General features: G+C 38.7%; 1 protein-coding gene across 1 annotated transcript; it reads left to right on the plus strand.

The window, feature by feature from the left end:
• The first annotated feature begins 16,843 nt into the window (after positions 1 to 16,843).
• On the plus strand, positions 16,844 to 20,396 carry LOC140833042 (auxin-induced protein PCNT115-like). The gene is made up of 5 exons (XM_073197421.1): positions 16,844 to 17,203; positions 17,921 to 18,121; positions 19,012 to 19,184; positions 19,277 to 19,379; positions 19,803 to 20,396. Exons 1-5 carry the CDS (start codon positions 16,976 to 16,978, stop codon positions 20,127 to 20,129), a joined length of 1,032 nt encoding a protein of 343 aa, XP_073053522.1. The 5' UTR covers positions 16,844 to 16,975; the 3' UTR covers positions 20,130 to 20,396.
• The last annotated feature ends 6,658 nt before the right edge of the window (positions 20,397 to 27,054 follow it).

The following is a 27,054-nucleotide window of genomic DNA, read 5'->3' on the forward strand; positions in this document are numbered from 1 at the left end:
TTATCCAATATACTAGTGGAGAAAAATTGTTCAAGTCAAGCCTATGGACACCTGAAAACCATTGTCATCGAATATAGACTTTAATCACTTGCTTGCGAGCATCTCATTGTGTGATTTCACCGATAAAGTCCTATGTGATCTATGAATGCGAATTTATATTTTGATGAAGTGTGAGTTGAACTAATCTGAGGATTTCTTGATTCTGTAAGGTGGATGGGCATTATGACTCTATTTGAGCACTCGATGGGGTAAACGAACATTGACTTATCACACACACACATGTGACTCTTCGGAAATTATGAATTACATTAAAATAAATAAGTCTAAGGACAATATCACTTCTTGCGAATCCATGACTGTTTAGAGTTTAATTACTTGTTAATTGACTTCCTGTTTTTGTTTTATTTTGCTCGGGACTAGCAAAAGTTCAAGTTTGGGGGGTTTGATAAGTGCAAGATTTGCACTTAATTTACCTTTGAATCCATTTTGAATTATGCTTGTTTCGAACAGAATTATGCGTTTTTGGTTTGTTTCTGTTGTCATTTCAGGAATGGAGAAAATAGCGAACACGAAGCCAAGTGGACCAAGAAGCGCACAACCATGAGCATGCCACCGGACAGATGTGTGCGCGCGGCCGCGCGATGTCACGCGCAGGCGCGCGCACACAGGTAAATAGGTGCAAGACCAGTGAGGCGCGCGCAGCCGTTCGCGCAAAGACAAGTCACCCGAGCAGAACATCGCGCGCCACCGTGCGACATCACGCGCATCCGCGCGCGCACAGCAGAACGTGGATACCCGAGAGTAGCGCGCGTCCGGGCGACTACATGCGCGACCGCGCGCACACATGCACGGCAAGAGAAGCAGCACCGAGCGCGCCACCGTTCCAATTCTCACGCCACCGTGCGCACGGCATTCTAGAAAGTATAAAATGTGCGCCGCTAGGTCAGAGAAGGAGGAGTTAGCCGTTTTGGACGAAAATAAACCATCTTGGGATGGGAAAAGAAGCGGGAGACGGAGCGCATACACAAGACGAAGATTCAGAGTGTCAAGAACAGACACAAATACGAAGAACGATGGATCTAGGGACAGAGACGACACTTCGGATTTGTTATCTTTTCCCTTGTTTCTTTATTTTATTGCGTGGCGATGTCTAGAATCACAAACATGTCTTGTTTTCTCTTGGATTTCGTGATGAACTAAATTTACATTCTAGAGGTTGACTTAGCTTTGTCTATACGATGATTTGACGTAAGATTATTTTATCGCGTGGCGATGTCTAAATTTACATTCTAGGGACTAGGATTATAGATCACTAGAGACACATCGTAGAATGTTTATATCGCTCGGAATGCGTATAAATTTTGCGAGACTTAGGTAAGAACATTGATTGCATTTATCAATTAAACTTAGATATGTATTAGGAATAATTGAATCGAAATTTGATTGATACATTTATTCGTCACTTGGGAAAGGGGGAATAAAATACGTAAGTGTTCTTGGCCATTAAATAATAGGAATTCAGGAATTTAAATTCAACCAGGAGAATTATTGTAGAAACTTAGTGAAGTCAGTCCTCTAGATAATTTCTATCACTGATATTTCTCCGGTCGGTAATTCGATTTATTGTTTATTCGCATTTTAATTGTTTTTAACAAACCAATTCTCTTACGATTTTTCTAAATAAAGTCTTGACTATTTTAATTACAAGAACTGATATACGTTTGTATACACACTCCTCGTGGGATCGATATTTGTACTCTAACCAGTACTAAAACTTGACACCGTACACTTGCGGTAGTGAAAACACGCAACAAACTCTTAGTTTGTCAAACTACCAAAACTTAGTTTCCAACAGTTTCCCCCTTTTTGGTGTTTGAATAAACTTGTAATATATGAACTGATCAGCTGAACTTAAGGTAGAACCCTGATTTTATTGTAGATTAAATAACTCTTCTAATGTACAGATTCGCACAAAGAATAAATAAAAAAGAATCTTCAATAATTGAACTGAAATCAGTTGATCTTCCTACATTCTTCTTCTTCCATTTTTCTTCTTCTGTTTCTCTCATAACTTCCCCCTTTTGTCAATCACATCCACTTTTCTCGTAAAAATGCGGACATCTGCTGCAATATCTGATACGACATTCAACATAATGTTTTGCAGCAGGTCAATCCTTTTATTGACTTTTTCTTCAAGAAATTCAAATCGCCTGCCAACTAGTGCTTGAGTTTGGGAGTGAGATTCAGTCGACAGCCTGTCTTTCATGATATTTTCCATCTGGAGGAAGAGATCAGTCACATTTTTGTTACGCTGACCCAGTTTCTCTGTTGTAAATTCATAGTTTTAATTTAGCTTCAGGGTATGTACAAGCTGAGTAGATTGTATAGCAGAAATAGCATTCATCATACTGACGAGATTTGATTGAAAGGTTTGGAGTTCTTCAAATAGAGCATCAGAGTCTGAAATTCTGGGAGACATGGCTCCGGAAGTTTCTGGAATCTGTTCCCTTTCTTGTGAAGTAAACACAACCATCGCACCGTCAGTTTGTTCTGTTTCATGCATAGCTATTTCTGAAATTCCTTCAGTTGTAGGTACCTGGGGAGGAGAAGAGACAGATAGAGGAGCAAAAGAATTAGAGGGTTCTTTGATTGGTTCAATAACTGATTCTTCAGTTGGTTCAACAACTGGATCGTCAATTGGTTGTTCAATTGGCAAAGGAACAGGTTCTTCAGTCAGAACTGAATGCAGTTGATCCTCTTCAGTCATTTGAATGACTACTTGTACATATTGCTTCAAAACTGCTTGTTCAGTCACAACTTCTGACTGAACCGACTCTATCGGTTGTTCAAACAAGATTTCTCCAGCAGGTTCTTCAGAAATGACAGCTTGATCAGCTGGTTTTTTAGTTACATCTTCAACTGATCTAGAAGTGTCCAGCTGAATATCTAAGGTCACTGATTTGATGACTTCATCTAGATTGGCCAGAGATAAATCAGCTTCAGAATAAGGCGGTGGATCAGCATTAGAAGATAGAGGTGTTGAAGATGAGGATGAAGGAGCAACTGAGGTAGAAGGAGCAGCAGCTGGTTCTTTTGAAGGTTCATGAATTGATGGTTCAATTGCCTCCTCTGATACATATTGAGAGGCAGCTGGGATGATCAGTTCTTGACCTGTTTCCCAGTCCTTGATCTTCATTTGTAATGAAATCAGATCGGAGTCCAACTGATCATTTACGGCTTTGTCATTGAAAGCAGTCGGACTAGTTGGATCATTATTTAATCGCAACTGAGTAACTATCTGCTGAAGTCTCTTCACTCTCAGTTGGTTGAAGAAATAATGCTTATGTTCCAAAGCTTGAACTATTGTAGGGGCCTTGACTACCTTTAGAACGAGATTCTCCAAGTCAACAAATCTTTTCAGAATGGATTTCTTCTTAAGTTGCTTAGCAAAAACTCTGTTCTGAATTTTATCCATTGATCATAAGCCTTGAGCTTGTCTTCTGGAAAATAATTGATCTCTTGCCAAATAAGATCGATATGTGTTTGAACAGCATTGATTGGCCTAGGCTCTTCATAAAATTTCCCTTTGCCCTTGGGTTCAATTAAGGTAGGAGTAAGACTCAACCCTGAAGTGGTTGCATATAGTTGTTCTTGGATCACTATCCCCTTTGGTCTGGAAATAGGTAAAGAAGTATAGCCAGAAATAGTGATTAAAGGCGCCTTAACTCCAGCAAGTTTCTTTTTATCACCAAATTTGGTGACCTTCTTCTTTGGTAGAATTGAGGATAAAGGAAACTGAACCTCAGTTGAGGGTTTAGTTGGGATTGCTTGTAGTGAGACAGCCTTGATAGGATGTTCAGCTCCAGACAGCTTCAATCTATCAGTTGGGATTGTCCCAACAACAGTAGTAGGCTTGGTCTTTAAAGTACGTGGATTCTTCACAACTTTGGGTGAAGGAGTCTTCTCAGATTCGGTTTCGCTGACAATCAGCTTACGCTTGATTGTTTTCTTTTCAATCTCCTTTCGACCCTTCTTGACTAATTTGGGAGTTGATTCTGTCCCAAGTTCCTTCTTCACCTTAATGAACTGCTCAGGTGACATGTCCAGTTTCTGTTTGGGCGGCTGGACAGACTTGGCATTGAATTTTTTTATCTTCGATGATTTCTTAGAATCATCAGTCATCAAACCTTTAACTTTCAGCACATGGATGAGCTGCACCACAAAGCCTTTGGACTGTTTGGCAGTTTGAAACATGTTCCTCAGAATATTGAAGATGATGTTTCTCCAGTTCATCTTCCTTCCGGCCATTATAGCAGTCATGGCTTGAAATTTTTCGAGAGTGACGGCAGCAAATGATCCTGCCTTGGCTAAGATGCCCTTGGCTACAATATCTGACAGTAGTTGTACTTCTGGCTTCAGTTCCTTCTTAGGATCAGAAACTTTGATCTTCTGACCAGCAGCAAAAACGGTAGTTTGCATTCCCTCAATATCAGATGCCTTTATCTCAGAAAAATTGATAAGTCCGTCAGCTGGTAGATGGAAGAGATTGCAGAAAAACTCCTCCTCAATAATCAGTAACTGACCACTTACAGTCGATGAAATATGTCTTTCTTGAGTAACATAGCCAGTAGCGTAGAGTTCTTGGATTTCTTTGACATAGATTTCCTGGGAAGATAATCCCAAAAACTACTTCAGACCGGCTTCTTCCAATTTCAGAAAGATATTCTTGATTTCCTCCTCTTTCATAGTGAAGATTGAGTCGAAGTCAATCGCCATTGCATTCATGAGGTGAGCTGGGATCTGGTATGCCATTTGATTGCTTGAAATCTGCGAGAAAGAAGATCTGCTTTGGATAGATTTTTGCTCGGGAAATGCTGAAAGTGCTTGTAAAGAAGAACTGAATTGAAGCGGGGAAGATGATATATGTTGGTGACTGTTCAAATTTTTGGGCACGTGTCAGTCCAGAAAAAATTTGATTTGAAAATGTGTGTTCGTGTGGTAAAATCGTGTGTAACAAATTGATGATTTACGTGAGTCCACGTATCAAAGTACTAGTCAGTAAAAGACAGCTTTTAATGCTAATATAAGCAGTCACAACATTTGATTTGGAATAAAATACGATTAATTAGTTAACTTACAAGAGAAGATTAGATAAATTATCAACTGAACGATCAGTTGTAAAACTGAATCGTTTCAAATGAAAATTCACTAACTATTTGTCTTCTCAATTAACTTTTTAAAATCGATATTCCCCCTAAATAAATGCATGTAAAAAGACGAAGATATAAATGACACAAAAAATAACATATCTTGTGCTTCAAAAGATGAAGCGCTGAGGCTAAAGATTACGTCTCTTCAGATGCTTTGAACCCGCGCTTATAAATAAAAGCAACAAAGTTAGTTTAAACACATTAGCAAAAATATATCACGAGATATAATGGCAGGTCCGAGTAGGTCAAAGGTTCTCTACTTGGTTGAAGAGTTCAATGAATCAGCCTATGAAACAAGAAAGATTGCTATGGAAGATGAAGTCTTCCACAATGTTCTCCGCTTTTGGCAAAAAAATCCAAGATCTCCAGCACAGTCTACAGGGAGTAGCAGGTGCCACCTCCGAACATGTGGCACTACTGAAGAAATATATGCAGCGCCTGTGTGTTGCTGATGAGGTGGATATCTTCACTGATGAAGGTGTCTACCTACTAATGCTGAAGAAGGAGAAATGGACTTTGAAACGCATAACGATTTCAGAAGGCTTTTTGAAGACTTCCACGAGGGCCATTTCTGGTTGGTTGACCTCGTGGAGGTATGCTGTTAAAAAGGAAATTAAACTAGTACGGTCAGTTTATAATAAATGAAATGTTTATCTATTTTATCGTTGTCTTTACTTTCTGCAAACAAACTAAGATCAGTTGATCAATATATAACAAACTGAATACGGAAAAAGATAAGAGACTAACTGACATCAGTTGAGAAACGGTTAATGAACTGAATATCGTAACTGATAAATGTTCAACTGCCATCAGTTGATAAGCTCAAACTGATAAATGACAAGCTGATAAAATGGCAGTTGGCAAAACTGCAATAAAACTGATTAAGATAAAACAATTAAACCAAGTATATTGCGAAAGTGAGAAAACTTAGTCTCTGACAATGGTTTGGTGAAGATATCAGCAGATTGTTGTTTAGTTGACACATATTCCAGTCTGATAGCTTTCTTTAAAACATGATCTTTGATGAAGTGATGCCTGACATCAATGTGCTTGGTCCTTGAGTGAAGAAATAGATTATATGTAATCGCAATTGTGCTCATATTATCACAGAATATGGGAGATTCTTTAGCGTCATCTCCATAATCTTTCAGTTGTTGCTGAATCCATAGCAGTTGAGCACAGCAGCTTCCAGCAGCAAGGTATTCAGCTTCAGTTGTGGAAGTTTCTAATGGATGTTTGCTTCTTGCAGAACCAAGAGATCAGTCTGTCTCCAAGAAACTGACATGATCCACTGGTGCTTTTACTATCTAGCTTACATCCTGCATAATCTGCATCTGAATATCCAACTAAATTGAAAGAAGAGTCTTTAGAGTACCATAATCCCACATTTTGTGTGACCTTAAGATACTTTAAAATTCTTTTAATTTCTATAAAATGCGATTGCTTAGGATTTTCTTGAAATCTAGCACACATGCAAACAGCAAATATAATATCAGGACGACTAGCAGTTAGGTACAGTAATGAACCTATTAAACCTCTGTATAGTATCGCCTCATCTGATATTCCCCTTGATCATTCTCTAGTTTGACTGATGAACTCACGGGTATACTTGCAGCCGAGCATGTTTCCATACCAAATTTCTTGAGCAATTCCTTAGTGTATTTTGTTTGACTGATGAAAGTACCAGTTTGCAGTTGCTTTACTTGCAGACCGAGAAAAAATGTCAATTCACCCATCATACTCATCTCGAATTTTTTCTGCATCAACTTAGCAAACTTCTTGCATAATTTGGGGTTAGCTGACCCAAAAATAATATCATCAACATAAATTTGCACAAGTAAAATATGATCATCTTTGGAAAATTTGAACAAAGTCTTGTCAACTGATCCCACAGTAAAGTCGTGATCAGTTAAGAATTTTGAAAGAGTTTCATACCAAGCTCTTGGAGCTTGTTTAAGACCATACAATGCTTTGTTCAAATGATAAACATAATCAGGAAATGAGTGATTGATAAAACCTGGAGGTTGTTCAACGTAGACTTCTTCTTGCAACTGACCATTCAGAAAGGCACTATTCAAATCCATTTGATAGACTTTAAAGTTCTTGAAGTATGCATAGGCGAGGAATATTCTGATTGCTTCCAGTCTTGCAACTGGTGCATATGTTTCATCATAGTCAATTCCTTCTTCCTGCCTATACCCTTGTGCTACAAGTCTTGCCTTGTTGCGTGCAACTGAACCATCTTCATTCAGTTTATTCCTAAATACCCACTTCGTACCTATAATAGTTTTGCAAACTGGTCTTGGAACTAAATCCCAGACTTTGTTATGGGTAAACTGATTTAGCTCTTCTTGCATTGCATTTATCCAGTTAGGATCAGCAAGAGCTTCATCAGTTTTCTTTAGTTCAAATTGCGATACAAAAGCGGAATGAATGAACAAATTAAGCATTTGATTCCTTGTCCTTACCGGGTCAGATAGATTACATATTACCTAATATGGTGGGTGAGATTTCTTCCATCCGACTTCAGCATTTGTTGTATCAGCAATTGCTTCTGTTGGCAACTGAACAGTTTTAGTTGTGGAAGGCAACTGAACTGTTTCAGTTTCAGTTACAGTTTCAGTTGGAGCTGTTTCAGTTGGTAACTGAATATCATTTTTTTGCTCTACCAACTGACTTTCAGGAACGACTTCCTGTTCAACTGATTGATCCACAATTTCAGGTTCTGGTGTTTGAAGGATGTTTCGATTGATATGATTTTCTTCTTCATGATCATCCTCCAAACTGATATATCTGTAAATCGATCAACTAGCTCAACTGGATCAGTTGGCTTATCAGTTAGTACAGTTTCATCAAAAACAACATGTATAGGCTCTTCAACATTTAATGTGCTCTTGTTAAAAACTATATGAGCTTTGCTTATTGAAGAATATCCCAAAAATATTCCCTTTGCAGATTTAGCATCAAAGGCTTTTAAATGATTTTTGCCATTGTCAATAATAAAACATCTGCAGCCGAATATTTTTAAGTAAGAAACCACACTTTTTCGTCCATGCTAGATCTCATATGGTGTTTTCAAATTATTCTTATTAATCATTGATCTGTTCTGAGTATAACATGCAGTGTTTACTGCTTCTGCCCAAAACTTTTGAAAAATACCAGAATCAGCAAACATTGTTCTAGCAGCTTCTTTTAGGGTCTGGTTTCTTCTCTCAGCTACACCATTTTGCTGAGGAGTTCTTACTGCTGAGAGCTCATTCTTAATTCCAGTATTTTCTAAAAAATTAGAAAGAGCTCATGTGTTGTCTATGTTAGGGGCTACCATGGTTAGGGTAAGTTTACGCTTGTGTTCTAGAGTCCCACACACCACACCTAGATCGATCAAACCAAGAAAGAAAGAAGAAACAAGAAAAAGAAAGGAACGTAAATTGCTGTCAATTCGTTAGGGACGATCGGGTTGTCTTGGGAGGAGAAGGGGAGGGGTCTTGGCTTGGTCCAGGGCTCGTCCAGGGTCTGTTCTTGGTCTGAGAAGAGTCCTAGCCAAGCTAGGACTCATAACCGAAGGGCAGGGAGGAGTCCTTGCATGCAAGGACTCCCACCCGAGAATAGCGCACAGATTTTGTGCAGACTTCGCGCCACTCTCAGGCGTGTATGGCTCGATGCATGGGGCACGGGCTGGGCTAGGAAGGTTCATTAGGGTCCTAAACAAGTGTCCATGGGCTGGGCTCGGTTAGTATAGCGTTAGTTGGAGCCACACGATCACACACAAAGTTATCGCACTCGCTGCAACTCTCGGCCGGATAAGGAGTGGGTTGGGTGGTCTTGTTATTGAGTTTTTGGGACTTTTTTTGGCTAACTTAGAATCCAGTAGGGTACTTTGTCATGTTGGGCACCTTTTGGCTCGATATGGCTCGGGGCGAACTCGTGAAAATTAAGAGATGGCTCGGGGTTGAAGTTTAGGTGTCAAAACGAGTTTTAAAATAAAGAATATTTGGAAAACGACTCATGTGGGACGAGTCGTGGTCCATAAGGGCTGTAATAATATTAAAAGACTAAATTTAGAATTTAGGAATTTTATATTAAAGTTTGGTATTTTTCGGGATCAAAACACCGTTAAAACAATTAAGAAAAGATAATTGAAAAAGTCTAACTTGTAAGCCAAATAAAATTACGAAAAAAATTCACGTAAGCTTAAATAATTATTTGGGACATGTTAGAGTCATGAAATCAAGAAAAAAGTCGAAAACGTAAAATGTCGAGTCCAGGGGTAAAACGGTCATTTTACACCTGGATTTTAGTCAAGGTCATGGCAGTGCCCGAAATGCTATTTTATGATATTATGATTATGTTTAAAATGTTTATGAAATGTTCACGATTAAATTATGATTGTAGATGTCTATTTGTAATTTATGACTGAGGGAAGACATTTAAAATACATGTTGCATGCTTGGTTTCAAAAATGAAAAATGTAATGATATTCATGATTTTTCTAAGTGATGTGAATGAAATGAAAAATGTTGAAGGATGTGAAGTTATTGTGACTAATTCGTTAATGGTGAGGGTTATGGTCCCAGTGGGAGCCCGACGATCTTGTTTCCATCATTGCGAATATGTGGTAACGGAAGAATGGGAATATCGTGAGGGGAAAAGGCCCCAGAGGGAGCCCATTTATGGGAAAAGGCCCCAGAGGGAGCCCCGACAATCGTATTTCTATTCGAATCATGATAGGCCAGGGCCCAGTTGACCGGTGAGAGTGTTGCTGGTGTCCCCCGCCGCCCAGTACTGTGGTTTTATGTAGATGGATCCAACGACCCTCATGAGCATGATCAGGAAAGTCACAATTAACGATCTGAATTCAACAAATGAAAAGGAAAAGGAAAAGGAAGAAGGAAAATGATTACGATCAAGATAAAATGTTTTATGTCATGATAAGGAAAACGATCAAGACTTTTATGTGCATGTCATGAAATGGTTTATGATAAAGTTTTATGCATCATGAAAGTATTTATGAAAATGATTATGTTTAAGTTTATGCATCTTCATGATAAAGATATTTTAAGTACAAGTATTTTTCACCATTATATGTTGACTGTATTACGTATTACTTGTTATCCAGATTATGGTGTGTTGAGTCTTTAGACTCACTAGGTGTGATGGATGCAGGTGGTTCTGAGGGGGGCCTTGATGAGTGATACTACTGGACTGATGGCGCACACAACCCGAGGACCAGCGCTACATTTTCCGCATTATGCTTTAGGTTTTATGTTAAAGATTTTAAGACTATTTATTTATGCTTTTTGAGAGGTTTTTGAGAGTTTAGTATGGGATATACTTTTCAACATTTATTGCTTTTTAGGTTTGATAAAACGTTTTACGATTTCTGGGTTGACTATCCCCTTTCGATTTTCAAATACTAGTTGGATGATTTATTTTGAAATGGTGCAAGATTATTTTCATGTATATGTGTATATTAAGTTTGCCGAGATATTTTTTTAAAAAAAATTTCTAGTACTTTTAAAGCAATAAAAAGATCAGGACGTTTCAAAAATCTTGAAAAATCATCCACAACCCCAGAGTGTATTTCATTCCCATAAACTCATGACTGGTATTGGACCAAAAAGATCCATATGCAGCAGTTCTAAGCATCGGGAAGATGATTTACAATCTCTGTTTTTAAACGAGGATCTTACTTGTTTCCCAAACTGACATGCTGAACAAATTTTCTCTTTTGTAAAATCTAATTTGGGCAAGCAGTTACAAGATTGTTGTTACTCAGATAGGCAATAGATTTAAAGTTTAAGTGGTTCAATCTCTTATGCCATAACCAGTTTTTAGAAGATTTAGAAGCTACGAAACAAACTGGTGCATAAGAATGTTTAGTCCAGCTAACTTTGTATGTATTTCCACATCGATTGCCAGTTAGAATGAGTTCATCAATTGAGTTTCTAACTGAACAAGTGTGTTTACCAAATTGTACTGAGAAATTATTTTCGTATTGTCGCATAACTGATTGATGCTTATCAAGTTATACTTTAAATTCTCAACTAGAAATATATCTTTAATTGTAAAGTTACTATAGATAAGCTTACCCTTACCCACAGTTTTATCGTTGGAGTTGTCCCCAAAACTAATGTTTGGTCCATTGTATTTAATCAGTTCGGATAACATCTTTGCATCTCCTGTCATATGTCTTGAACATCCACTGTCTAGATACCATGTGGATTCTTTGATTATATCTGTTTCCTGCAATCACTTCCTGCAATCACACACAGAATATAATGTTAGTACTCTTATTTATTTGGTCCTAAACTGATTAGTCCTTTAGGAACCCAGACTTGGATCAGTCTAACTGACCTTCCAGTTTCAATGTTCCAGATAACTTTTCCAGGCTTTTGGTTGTTGGGTGTGTGAAATGAGGAAGAAAAAATATGATTTTTGTCCTTTTTCAACTTACTGTTCATTTGATATCATTTCTGAACTGGCTTTTGGTTGTAGTAATTGTAATAGACATTCCTAGAGTACTGTCTTTTGTAACTGAATCGTTTAACTTACCAGTTACTTGAGTCAGTTGAACTCTCATAGCCATATCCAATACCATACCTTTTGCCTTTTTTCTTACTTTCGATTTTTTGAACAGCCGGTTTACTTGGCTCTAAAAATTCATTTTCCACAGTTTATTTTACAAAGGTAATATATTTTCATTTGCCTTTATTCAACTTTGGCTTAGCATCATTTGCAGAATAATCAATTTTATTTTTAAATCCCAAACCAGTTTTGTACTGATTTTTGAGCATTCTGCATTTCAGTTAAAATAACTAACTACTTGTTCCAAGCTTGTATCAGTTCAGAATGTTTTGAAATTTCGATTTTCAACTGACATATCAAGGCTTGATTCTCATTCAGTTCAGCTTTCAGCTTTGCGATCTCCCCTTTTAGATTCAACACTTCAATTGATTCTTCAGTTTCAGTTTTATTTTCTTTGGGGTCATTTTGCTCAGCTTTGACTTTCTCGAATGAGCGAGCAAGTTTTTGATACTCATTTACCATGTCTTGCAGGGTGGTAATGAGTTCCTCTCGTGTAAAATCAGTTGAGCTAAAATCAAATACTTGTTCGCTAGCTGATTCCAGTTGGACATCATCTGCCATTAGACATTTTACTTCTTCTTCATCTTCAGTTGATCTGCTTGAGCTATCAGGTTCTGATTCATCACTATCCGTTTCAGCCCATTTGGATTTGCTCGCTTCAGCTAAGAGCACTTCATGCTTCTTTCTGGATGATTTCTTCTCATCCTTAGTCCTACTTTTGTGATCATAGGACTTCTTCCCTTTATCAGTTGACCCTCGACTGTCCTTATTTGGTTTAGGACAGTCAGCTATGAAGTGACCAGGTTTACCACAGTTGTAGCACACATAGGATTCTTCTTTGGTCTGGTTCTTCTGAAAATTCTTCTGAAAGTTTCCTTGATTCTTTCTCATGAATCTTCCAAATTTCTTGATAAACAATGACATTGCATCATTGCTCAATTGATCAGCAGTTTTGTCAGCTGAACCAGTTGGCTCCAGTCTGACTGCAGTTAAAGATGTTGTTGCAGATGGTGTAGAAGGCTCTCCTTCTCTGGTATGCAATTCAAACTCATAACCCTTAAGATCGGCAAACAAGTCGTGGAGTTCGATCTTGTTGAGATCCTTCGACTCCCTCATAGTCATAATCTTCACATCCCACTTCTTGGGAAGATCTCTAATAACCTTCAGTGCTACTTCTTTATTTGAATACACTTTTCCTAGTGCATTCAGCTCATTGATGATTCCACTTATCCTTTCATCATAGTCATGCATAGATTCACTAGCTTTCATCTTTATGTTGTCAAACTTCTGAACGGCAAATGATAATTTGTTTTCCTTTGTCTGCTCATTACCTTTGCATAACTGGATCAACTTTTCCCATATTTCTTTGCTGGTTTTACACATCTTGATTTTATTGAACATGATTTTATCCAGCGTTTTGTATAATATATCCTTGGCCACGTTGTCCAAATTTCCTTTTCTTTTATGCTCAGCAGTCCATTCATCTCTGGGTTTTTCAATTCTATGAGGTGCCCCATCGGTGATGGCAAATGCTGTGTTGGCTTTCAATACTTTCATCAGACCTTCAGTGATGACATACCACATGTCATCATCTTGTACAACTAAGTGAGCATGCATCCTGATTTTCCAATCATCGAAGTCTTCTCTGGAAAACATAGGGATTTTTTTGAAAGATGCCATGGTAATCAGTTTAGTGAATGAAAGTATTCTTAGACAAGATTTAACTGTGCTCTGATACCACTTGTTGGATCGGTTGACTACTGGAATAAGTGTTTAGAAGGGAGGGTTGAATAAACACTTTCAATTATGTAGCTTTTGAAAAATATAGTGTCAGTTTTGTAAGAAACTGAAACTGGAAATCTTGTCAGTCAATGACAATCAGTTTAACTGGGAAAACAGTTGCGGAAGTAAACTGACTGAAAGATAGAATATACAACTGAAATAAAATGACAAACAAGAGTTTATGGATGTTAGGAGATTGAATCCCTCCTACGTCATCCCTTCTATCACAAAGATATGATATTCACTAAAAGAATTTGATCAATACAAGATTGTATAGACCCACTTCAGTTTTGGACTCAACACTGCCAAAACTGAAACTCTTAGTATAAAATTTTCTTACAATTCCTAAACTGATCTTAGCACAACTTGAATGAATATACCACAAATGACTTGTGCTATTTAAGCTAGGAATATAGCCTTGAATGCTACTGATATTTCTGATAACTGTGAGATTGTGAATGTTCTTGAGCAGCGTAACAGCAAGATGAATAGAAGCTTGTTATATTCTTCAACTGCTCTTCTCGCCTATTTATAGGCATCTCTTCAACTGTAACAAATAAATACAATTTGATTCTTTATAGCCGTTGATTGCCACGTCAATATTCTTCTGACATTTGTACAATGTAGACTCTGAAATGCGGCGTTCCACTACGAGTTGCAGTCTGTTTGTACTTTTTGTCAGTTGTCATTCTCAACTGATGACATGTACAGCTGAGAGATCAGCTGAAAAATACTCTGCTGGAAAGCTCATAACTGATTGTTTCAACTGATCAATTACCAGCTGATCAGTCTGTTAGATTTTGCTCAAATGATCAGTTTCCAACTGATCAGTTCGACGTAGATAAGATTCAGCTGGCTTAAGTTGCCGTTGATAATGTACGCATTAATCTTCAGCTATTAACAACTATCAGTTGTATGATTTTAATCAGTTAAGCTCATTCTCCTTTGACCAGTTATTCCAATAAGTATAAACACTTTGTTTTTCAAACTACCAAAACTTGGTTTCCAACACAACCCTTCACCTCGGGGATTGAAGAGGGAGAGATCAATCTTAGACCCAATACTGACAGGGGCAAAATTAAGGTTGGTGTTAATGAAGCTGCAATTTCTCCATTTCAGGTTTACCAACAGAATTGGGAGAAATTAAAAACAAGAATTGGCATTAACCCAGCTATCAACAGGGTTGATGTTTCAGGAAAATATCCTAGGGTAAGGATGAACCTAATTCATATCCCAAGGAGGTCAAAGCCTGGTATGAATTCGGGGCTCTTGCCTCTGTTTATACCACATCACCCATCTTTCCGAAAATTTCAGGACTACCAAAATGGATCCAGGAAGCTGTTCATGAAACATGGGCAAATAACGATTATTTGTCTAGGGGAGATATTCTGGAGCTATACTTTTCAGTACAGCACCAGAACTAGCAGGAAAAGGCTCTCACGAAGCCTTTCATTTTATCAAGTTAAGGAGGTCATATTCAAATGTCCAAAAATATATCAAGGATTCTCTATCAGAAGAAACACCCCTTGTTGCTTCAATAACTGAAGACGACATTTCTACTAGAAGAGCATGGGTTTTATGGGTCTGTCTCACTGAGATGGATAAAATCAAGTTTCCGTTTAAATTTTTATCAAAATTCAATAAACGAATCATTCCTATTAAATACTATAACAAGAAACCACAAGTTTTGTAGAAGATTTATTCGAAAAGAAAAGAAATCTGCTGTGGAATAGCAAGCTTCCGGGGAGTAAAGAGACTTGTCAGAAATTCTGTATTATGACACGTGTGGGAAGATGGTCAGAAAACATCTGCCCAGAGTGCATAAAACAGAATGAACAAGAATTTGGCAAGGGCTTCAAACCTCGAGCAGACAAGAAGAATCTTGCAGAAACAGGACTAAGTGGGGAAGGACCGCAATCACGATTTCCTCGAGGATACAAAAAGACAAAGATTCCCCGACAAAATTAAAAGTGCACAAGTGATCAACCTTCTAACCAAAAGAAAATCCACCATGTGAGTGGAAGGCAAGGACTACCAATAATCGATGAAAAATGACAAAGAACATTGGATTCCTTATCTTTAAAGATAAAGAAAATCTGATAAACGGACAAGAAAACTGGACCCAAAATTTATACTATAAATAAGGGTAAATAGGAACCAGTAAAGCATACCAGAAAGAAACCTAAATAAAATGTATTTCACATACCTAAAGGTTTTAAAGAGAAGAATCAAGAAAAATAGAGATCAGCTGGAAGCTCTTAGATGGCGAGTCCAACATTTCAAAGAAAAACGGAATGAGATTACAGCAGATATCTTACAAACTCATCTCTACTGGTATTGCAGAGAGATAAAAGAAGACGAGAAGTTGATTTCTAGATTGATAATCTAGAAAAAGACATTTCAAGAAAGTGGAGGGACCATCTTAAAAGACCACTCAACCACTACATGGTCCCAAGGAAAGCTGTAAAGGCTTATGAAGATTTGGAATCCGAGTTTCAAATCCGAAGGAGCTTTGTATAAATAAAGTAGGCAAAAGGAAGATGAATGCATCACTCAACCTCTTCGTTTTTCTTCAAAATAAGTTGTAATATTTTCTCTTTAAAAATTTAGGTGTGTTGTGAGTTCAACTACTGTTAGTAGCTAAACAAGTTTCTCCTCCTCTATAGGATGTTATTATGTAAAAAATAAATGTTTGTGTTTGAATAAAGAGATCTTTTCTCTAGCTCCTCTCATTTATTATTTTCAAAATTTTATCTTTTATTGTACACTATAAGATAAGAAACGAATTAGAGTAGTGGCAAGTATTGCTGAAGGAATCTGCATCTGTAACCATCGGTTGCGATCATGTGGTTGGACTGTGAAGAGCTGTTCGTAAAATACGGTGGATATAACCCGGTGGTACTCCGATAAAAGAGATAAAAGATTTAATTTATTCTATAGAAACATTATGAGCCTTTAAATTAAAAAAAATCAAGTAATTAAAAATAAGGTTGAGGGGTATTTTGAGAAGAAGGAGAGCTTAGAGAAAGTTTTGTTCTGAATGCAAAGTCTCCCAAATAAAAATTACAATTTTTCCTGATAAGATAATACTGCCTGACCTCTAAGGTTTGGTGAGCAAGCTCAGCGTTCCATTATGCGAGATATTTGGGGAAATAGACTTGATCAACATTTTTTTTAAAAGAAATAATCTCTCTATATTATGAACAAATATATTACATGAGGCTATTTTTTTTTTTTAAATATGGATTAGAGTTACAAAACAAAATAGCCCTCCGTTACGCTACCTACCTTCTACTCACAAGTCAAACATATTTCACCGTCATTGGTTTGGGAGCAATAACAGCCGAACAATCAGATTTGTTTGCAGTATACCTTCCTCTGTGCTTCCCAGTTTAGCAATGACGGCAAAATCTGAGATTACCGTCCCAAGAATCAAGTTGGGCACTCATGGCCTGGAAGTTTCGGCTCAGGGACTGGGGTGCATGGGGATGTCGGCCTTCTACGGGCCGCCGAAGCCCGATCCCGACATGATTAATCTCATCCACCACGCCATTAACTCTGGAATCACCTTCCTCGACACCTCTGATATGTACGGGCCTCACACAAACGAAATTCTCCTCGGCAAGGTGATTTATTATTATTATTATTAAGCTAAATATGGGTTTTTCTTTTTCTTTTTAATCTTAATTCTCTTCCAATGGTTTTAATTTTCGATTAAATTAAATATTGTTTTTGAATATTATCTCAGGAAGTGCAGAAAAACATGGGTATGTTTGATTATGATTCAATATTGTGAGAAATTATATTATCAATGAAACATTTCTTCTTCCTTTTTTGCTGTAAATGTTGAATTATGTTGTTATTATCAGGTTATTTTAAAACTAAAATATATAATGTATTGTGCAATGTATTGTGCCGGCTGATAATATGGTATAGAATTGTTTTTGGATCATTACAAAGATGAATATTAACGAGTACAATAATATATAATTATTTCTGAGAATGATTAAAAAAGTGAATATATAGAATAATGAATATAGAGACTAGAGATGAATTTGAAAGAGTGTATTTAGGAAAGAATTTTATAATATTTAGTATGTATGTATTTTCGGGAGTTGAAAACTTCCATATAAAATTAATACTCAAAGTTATTTTTTATTTTTGACAAGAAATTTACGAATTTTGAAGCATCATTTGCAAGATTCTCACTCTTTCTACATTGATTCTCGGCTTTGCTCTCCTATGCTTAATTGTTTTGATAACTTCTTTATGAAGCTGTTTAATATAGTATGAAATGTTAACTATTTGTTATTTTTTCGATATGGCGAATGTGGTTTGTGCAGGCTTTGAAGGAAGGGATGAGGGACAAAGTGGAGTTGGCCACAAAATTCGGAGTTTGCTTTGCCGATGGTAAAAGGGAAATACGTGGCGACCCAGACTACGTGCGTGAAGCCTGTGAGGCGAGCTTGAAACGCCTTGATATCAAATGCATTGATCTTTATTACCAACATCGAATTGACACGCGTGTGCCAATTGAGGTCACGGTTAGTTTCTAATTTAGCCTTGCATATGCTATGTCCGTAGGTTGTTCTGACGATGATGGTTATTTCCTGTTATTCAGGAGAAATGGTTATATGAGTTTCAACTAGACTTTGATATTGTGAAAATCACTTTATTTATTCGCAAGATTTAGATTGAGTATAATCTTGACTTGACTTGATTTGTTTTTGAACTGTGTCGAACTCGATCAAGGGCAGAGCAATAATCTTGGTGCAGGGTGACAACAATAATATAAAAAAACTTTTAGGGAAAAGACATCCTATTTTTTTTATTTATGAAAAAGACATCCTACTTTTACATCTATATGATAAACAAAAATATAAAAATTCATAGAATAATTTAAGAGCCAAGGGGCAACCTCATATCTCTCCACTTTTTTGTCTCCCTGTTTATTCAAGTGTTGTTGAGTTTTGATTATGGTCATATTGCCCGATAAGATGGAAAAACTTTCTCGACGCGTGAAAAAGTTGTGTAAAATTAATGGTTTGGTGTCTGTGCAAATCAAACTTTGAAATGATTTCATTACTACCTAAATGCATTAATCTAAATGCAACTCCACTTCTCTTTCTCTTGGTATTATTACCGTAAGAGGTTTATGGAATTAGGCATGCATTTGAATTATAATGGATGTGCCCACGTGACACTAAAAATCAAAGGCTCGTACAAATGAATTTTCATTTGTTTTAAAGAGATTTTGAGAAGATTTCACATGATGGAACCATTTGGAAAACAAGAGTATCCAAGTCTATTTTCCCTGACGCTAAGCTAGCCATTGATAATAGTTCATCTTTGGAGGGTATCTGACTAACAGTAAACTAGCATTTATCCGTTTTAGTACTTTGATTTGTAATGTTTTAACCAATTGCATCTCAAGATCGGAGAGCTGAAGAAATTAGTAGAAGAAGGTAAAATAAGATATATCGGTTTATCAGAGGCATCGGCTTCCACGATCAGAAGAGCACACGCAGTTCATCCAATAACTGCCGTGCAGTTGGAGTGGTCTTTGTGGACAAGAGACGTTGAAGAAGAAATCGTCCCCACTTGCCGGTATTTTGATTCGTTACGAGTTATGAAGTTCTTTCTTACAGTTGTGGGAACCTAAAAATTTTAACTTCATTTTTCCTTAATGGCATGTATAGGGAACTTGGGATTGGGATAGTAGCATACAGTCCTCTGGGACGAGGGTTCTTCTCTTCTGGTGCAAAGGTGGTTGAATCTTTCACTGAAGGGGACTTCCGAAAGGTCTGCTTACGTATTCATGCCGAGTTTTAAATTGAAAATCTAGTAATTGTGTTTTGACCCGTTTCATTTCAAGAAGAAAATAATGTCATTTCCGTAGAAATTTTATTCAAGAGTTACACTGTCTTGCTCTTTTTTACCCGACTAGGATTAACATATCTTGTTTCCTAAATAATCTTGCATCAGAAGAGAGTACTTGGTTCATTTTCATGCTTGACCTAACAAACTTGCAGTCAAGTGGCCAGCTTGTTTATTGAATTAAATGTAATGCTAATCTTCATATACCCGCAGTTTATTCACGCTTTTTGCTGGATCATGATAAGATCATGGAAAAACCTCTGGCACCCAAGTTCTGTTTTTACTTTTAGTTTATGTAATCCTTTATTTGGTCCAACTTAATGTTAGTAATTTGCGTTGTGCATGTAGTTCTTACCAAGGTTTCAACCAGAGAATCTTGAGCATAACAAGACTTTGTTCGATCGAGTGAATGATATGGCAACTCGGAAGGGATGCACTCCCCCCCAGCTCGCCTTGGCTTGGGTTCATCATCAGGGAAATGACGTGTGTCCCATACCAGGTACAACAAAGATTGAGAATTTTAATGAAAACATTGGAGCATTAGCCGTTAAACTTACTCCAGAAGAGATAGCGGAGCTTGAAAGCATTGCTACAGCTGATGCGGTTATGGGTGACCGTTACATGTCTGGTTTTAGTACATGGCGTAATTCAGACACTCCACCATTATCTACGTGACAAGCCATTTGAAAATCTTTTAGTCAAGAAGTTCGAATGAAATGGTAGGGATACTTGCCTTGTTTGTTGTCTTTTCGTGTTTCTTTTTTTTTTTTGGTTTTTAAGCCGCGGTTCTTGAAGGCATACTGTGTTTAGACTAACGCAATGTCAAGCCGGGTCAAGTTTATGTGGGGAAGCTTTCTCAATTTTTTGTCTTCTCTATTCACAAATTTGATCTCATTATGAATGGATTTGTGTAGCTCTGTTCAACGAGCTGTTAAAAAGGTATAGGGACTTGGCAATTCCTTATTCTGCTGCTATTTCAATTTTGCAATGGGATTTAAAATATTGTTAATGAAATGTAGCTATGGTTTTGTCAATGCTATGCGCAACAAAATTCTTTCTATGTAGTGTTATTAAATAAGGGACTTTAGATCTCCGAAACATAGATGGGCCCTTGATAAAATATGAGAGGCTCACGTAAACTTTGAGGCTACATGCCCCATTAACCCGTCGAGGATAGGTAGCGCCGGGTTTCTCAGACGTAGTGAAAAAGTAAAATTTTTCAAAATAAATCCTAAAACGATCATTGACTTTGAATTATAAAATAAAAATGCATATAAATACTACATTAAATGCATGAATAAAGATTATCAACGACCTTGGTCGTGGATGGATACTCTCGTTGATGCGATCCGCGTGAATAGGGTGAGCAAGGTCGGGCTATCCACCGAATCTGATGAGAGAGAAAATGAGTAGGGAGATATATTTGGTGGTGAACATATATCTCTATATAATATAACAGCAACCGTGTCTTGCAAACAAGGAAACAAACTCGTGAATGAGCGCCAAAGAGGTGTCCGACGTGGCCATTCTGATGATTAATTCAGCAGGTGAAAATAAATGGATAACCAATGTAATTTCGAAGAGAAACAATCACTACTGTTGTAAATATATGTAATTCAATGCAATAATGTACAATGAAGTTGCTATTTATAGTAAGGATAGTTAAGGATCACCTCGTTTTTACTGTCTACCTACCACTTATAACCAATGATGTTGACTTCCTTTCACACCTCCATACCTTTTCCATCAAGTCACATCAGTAGGATTCTATCAGGAATGCTTACCGAGGTAAGATTTTACATGTTCTTGCACTCGAGTGCGGCACTACTATCGAGGCTTCCTGTGTAGTGAATCATCAGCCGAGAATTTACCCGGGAGCTCGAGCCTCTGGTTGTCCGGGTGCATGACTTCCCGGGTACTTAGTTGCTTCGCAACTCATGTGCCCTTTCCGCCATTCTACCATAATCCGGGCTTGTCATTTAATGTCCCGAGTCATCCATGATCTGGTTTCTCTCCACTGTTACCGGGTTATCTATAACCCAAGATTTTATGGAGGTATTGTAACGTACCGTACTTTTACTACTTCAAAATTTGCGGAAAAAATTAAAAATTTTCTTAAACATAAAATCCATACGGTCGTCACTCATCATTCATCATAATAATATTTGAAATCAAAATTTGCCAACAACATACTTGTTCAAACACATCTCACATCCAACATAAAAGCAGAGTATTTTAAACTTTTCATAAAAACATAAATTTAGTGGTCCTCGGGTTTAGCCTTCCGCTCAGTCCAAGCCTGCCCCTTGGTCGCCACCTCCTATCTCTTCATCAACATACTCACCTGCATCGATCAAGTCTAGTGAGTCTAAAGACTCAACACGTATAAACTGAGAATAACGAGTACTACATAATAAAACCACATGCAACTTAAAAATAGAGCGTACATAACTTGAAACTTAAACTTGCATAATAAACTTGAACATACATAATAAATTTGAACTTTCATAATAAACTTGAGCTTTTGTACATACATAATTAGACGTGCCATAACGTGAAAACTTTCATAAACATACTTGCATACTTGAACATACTTGAGCATACATAACTTCATCATTTTTCGTAGAGGATGTTTCAAAGCAAGTGACCCATAACATAATAAATGCCTGATCAGACAAACCACAGTACTGGGCTGACAGGGACGTATCCAATGCCACATACATAAGATCCCCGTTCATAATTTAACGGGCTAGTTGGTCTGTAGTGACCCGTTCCAGAATCACCTACTAATTGAAAACTAAGCATGCAATTAACTTAATAATTACTAATCAGAGATAATAGCGGAAACAACTAACAAATGATAGTTATACAACCCAAACGAACTCTAGAACAACTCAAAATAAGGTAAAGAATATCTGGTACAACCATATCGAATCAAATGATACCGAAACTAAACCAACCGGCTACTCAACGTCCTCCTCCTGCTCCTCCGGAACCATCCAACCTGAGACCTGCCCCGAGGGAATGGGGTGTCCAAGATAAACAAAACCGAGGACGTGAGCGATAAGAACGCCCAGTACAAAAGTATGAGTATACAGACCTATATGAAATGCACATGCTATGATCATGATACCGGGGTAGTCAAGAAACAGGAATCACAAAAGGATCTCAACAATGCTCAGTCTAGAGGCGCCAAGTGGATAGTGCCGCGCGGTCCAACCTCTGGGTCACTGCATCCACTACAAGACAGACGTGGACCTAAAATGTCCCGGACCACCGAAGCCCTCCCGACCCGTCGGCCACTGTGTACTCTCGGTGTCCATGCGTCCACAAGACAAGACAGGGCTGAGCGGCCCCACAAGATATAGCTTATCTCGAAAGAGATACAGCTCAACAGCAAAGGCTATCTCGAAGGAGATACGGCTCAACATGAAATGCAACGTGCAGTAATAAACGTGACATAATAGCATGCATCATATGACATATATCAATGCACCACATAATCATGCAACACATATATGAATGTATACTCAACCAGGATATCTCGGATAGTACTTTCGTACCTCTATCACAGCAATCCTAATCCACTGGAACAACCAGACAACAGGTCTAATCCAAGCCTATTCATGAAGTGAAAACCATCACTAAACTTATCTACCAGACTTAACTAGATAATCCTGAGATAAATACTGATAAAATTCCAAACCTTCGTCCGTCGCTAGCCCGCTGATGCCGCTAGCTCCCAACTAGAGCACAGCTCTGCTACAAGACCAGCAGCTCCCCGCTAGTGCCCAAATCTCGGAACAAGACTAGAACCTGTCAGAAACGACTGAAATGCTATGAAATTCTCTGAATTGGCGAGTCAAAATGAGGAAATCCGACCACTATTTATAGGCCATGTTCGGATCCTCCGAACACCACTTCGGAACGTCCGAACGCTACGTGTCCACTGGCTCTTGACAGCTCATGATCGGATCCTCCGATCATACACTTCGGACCGTCCGAACATGCACGTGTCCAGCTGCTCTTGACACCTCATGATCGGATCCACCGAACCCACTTCGGACCTTCCGAACTCCCACGTGTCGATCAACTCTTGACACCTAATGATCGGATCCACCGAACCCACTTCGGACCTTACGAACTCTTCAGTGCTTCCGAACCATCTTCGGTCCGTCCGATCATGACTCGGTCAAAATTACACCTTAAACCTTCTTAATCACCATTACTCCGTTAATTACCCAATTCGGCATTCGGGCTACTACATTCTCCCCCCCTTAAAAGATTTCGTCCTCGAAATCAGGCTTAGAGAATGAACAAAACGAAATAACAACATCGCTATTATATCTCAATTGTTGTTGAATACAACTGATATCTCGATTACAATTGAAAAACACAAACATATACAAAGCAAAACTCAAAAGAGCTCTGGATGTTCTGAACGCATACGACTCTCTAACTCCCAAGTGGCTTCTTCAGTGCCTCTGCGCTGCCACTGTACTAAGACAAGAGGAATGATCTTATTCCGCAACACCTTGTCTTTGCGATCGAGAATCTGAACTGGTCGCTCCACGTAAGACAAATCTGATTCAAGTTGAACTTCAGAGGGATGCAAGATGTGAGACTCATCTGCTACGTATCGTCTCAACAAAGATACGTGGAACACATCATGAATACCGGACAAATACGGAGGTAATGCTAACCTGTAAGCTAAATCTCCCACACATTCTAGAATCTCAAAAGGACCAATGAATCTCGGAGATAGCTTACCCTTGAGACCAAATCTCAAAATCCTGCGAAAAGGCGAAACTCGGAGAAACACTTTCTCACCTGGCTGAAAATAAAGAGGTCGCCGCTTGGTGTTCGCATAACTAGCCTGTCGATCCTGGGCAATCTTAATCCTCTTCTTGATTACTGCAACTTTATCAATAGCCTGCTGGACTAACTCCGGTCCCTCAACATGTCGTTCACCAACTTCGTCCCAGAATAAAGGAGTACGACAACGTCGCCCATACAACGCCTCAAATGGTGCCATACCAATACTACGATGGTAGCTGTTGTTGTACGCGAACTCAATCAAAGGCAAATGATCCTGCCAAGCGGGTCCGAAATCCATAACACAGGCTCGCAACATATCCTCAAGCGTACGGATAGTCCTCTCTGACTGACCGTCAGTCTCCGGATGATAAGCAGTACTCAGACTCAGTGTAGTACCCAAAGCTGACTGGAAACTACCCCAAAACCGTGAGGTAAAACGAGGATCTCTGTCACTGACAATACTGACAGGCACTCCATGCAAACGTACAATCTCCTGAATGTACAATCGAGCCATACGATCGAAAGTGAAATCCCGGTTATAAGACAGAAAATGAGCAGACTTGGTGAGTCGATCCACCACTACCCAAATAGCGTCACTATTCCTCGACGATAATGGCAAGTGAGTAATGAAATCCATCGCGATATGCTCCCACTTCCATTCAGGAATAGGTAGATTCAACAATAATCCTCCAGGTCGACGGTGCTCTGCCTTAACCTGTTGACAAACAAGACACTTGGAAACAAACTGATAAACACTGCGCTTCATCCCTTTCCACCAAAATCGTGTCCTCAAGTATTTATACATCTTATTACTTCCTGGATGAATACTCAACTTACTTCGATGAGCATGAGATAAGATCTCCTCCCTCAAATTATCATCTTCTGGTACTACAACTCGATTAGACAAACACAGAAGACCATTAGACTGATAATGGAAACCGCTATCTCCACCCGCTAACCGAGCTAATCTCTGAGTCTTGAGATCAGACATCTGAGCATCTCGAATCCGAGCGAACAAGGCTGGCTCAGATAAAATGGTAGCAACACGAATGCTCTCCATACCTTTCCGATGTTTGAAATTAAATCCCAACGAACAACAATCCTGAATAGTACTAATCATAGCACTGGTCTGAAGTGCAGAAACTCTCACTTTGCGACTAAGAGCATCAGCTGTGAGATTTGCAGATCCTGGATGGTACTTGATCTCGCAGTCATAATCTTTCAGCAAATCCATCCAACGACGTTGCCTCATGTTCAACTCAACCTGAGTGAACAGATATTTCAGACTCTTATGATCAGTAAAGATTTCAAACTTAACCCCGTACAAGTAATGACGCCAAATCTTCAGCGCGAACACAATAGCTGCCAACTCTAGATCATGAGTAGGATACTTCTCCTCGTGAGATTTCAGCTGTCTGGAAGCATAAGCAATCACATGACCGTTTTGCGTCAACACACACCCTAAGCCTTGAGAAGAGGCATCGGTGTAAACACTGAAACCATCAGATCCTGACGGTAACGCCAAAACAGGTGCAGAAGTCAGAAGTCGACGAAGCTCTCTGAAACTATCTTCGCACTCAGATGACCACTCAAATGGAACATCCTTCCGAGTAAGTTGCGTCAAAGGTCTAGCTACCTGGGAGAAATTCACGATGAAGCGACGATAATACCCTGCTAGACCTAGAAAACTACGGATCTCAGCCACCGTCGTAGGTCGTGACCAATTTAGCACTGCCTCAATCTTGCTGGGATCCACAGAAATTCCTTCCTTGGAAATCACATGACCAAGGAATACTACACGATCAATCCAGAACTCGCACTTACTCAGCTTAGCATACAATTGCTTCTCGCGAAGAATCTGCAACACAATCCTCAAGTGCCGGACATGCTCTTCCACACTATGAGAATAGATCAAGATATCGTCAATGAAAACCACCACAAACTGATCCAGAAAATCTCTGAAGACTCGGTTCATCAGATTCATGAACACCGCTGGCGCATTCGTCAATCCGAATGGCATAACTAGAAACTCGTAATGCCCATAACGAGTACGAAATGCAGTCTTGGAAATATCATCATCTCTGACTCTCATCTGATGATAACCTGATCGCAAGTCGATCTTGGAGTAAACAGAAGTACCCTGAAGCTGATCGAACAAGTCATCAATACGGGGTAATGGGTACTTGTTTTTGATCGTCACCCGATTCAGCTGGCGATAATCAATGCACAACCGCATCGATCCATCCTTCTTCTTGACAAACAAGACTGGAGCTCCCCAAGGCGAAACACTCGGGCGAATATAACCCTTATCAAGAAGATCCTGCAATTGCTGCTTCAGCTCTCTCATCTCTGACGGAGCCAGACGATAGGGGGCACGAGAAATCGGTGCAGTCCCTGGCATTAATTCAATGCCAAACTCCACCTCTCTAACCGGAGGAAAACCAGGAATCTCTTCTGGAAATACATCAGGAAATTCACAAACCACTGGAATATCCTCTATACCAACACTACCTGTGGACGTATCAATTGCATAGATGAGGTAGCCTTCCCCGCCCGCCTCTAAAGCACGACAGGCTTTCAGAGCAGATACTACTGGCATCGGAGGTCGCGCTCCCTCACCATAGAAAAACCAACTAGAGCTCTCAGTCGTACGAAACTGAACAAGCTTCTGGTAACAATCCACAGTAGCTCGGTAGGTAGTCAAAATGTCTATACCCAAAATACAATCAAAATCTTCCATCTCCAGAATCATAAGATTTGCAGTCAACTCGTTACCCTCAAA

This window comes from Primulina eburnea, chromosome 5 (assembly GCF_022965805.1).
Source record: "Primulina eburnea isolate SZY01 chromosome 5, ASM2296580v1, whole genome shotgun sequence".
Classification (NCBI taxonomy): Eukaryota; Viridiplantae; Streptophyta; class Magnoliopsida; order Lamiales; family Gesneriaceae; genus Primulina; species Primulina eburnea.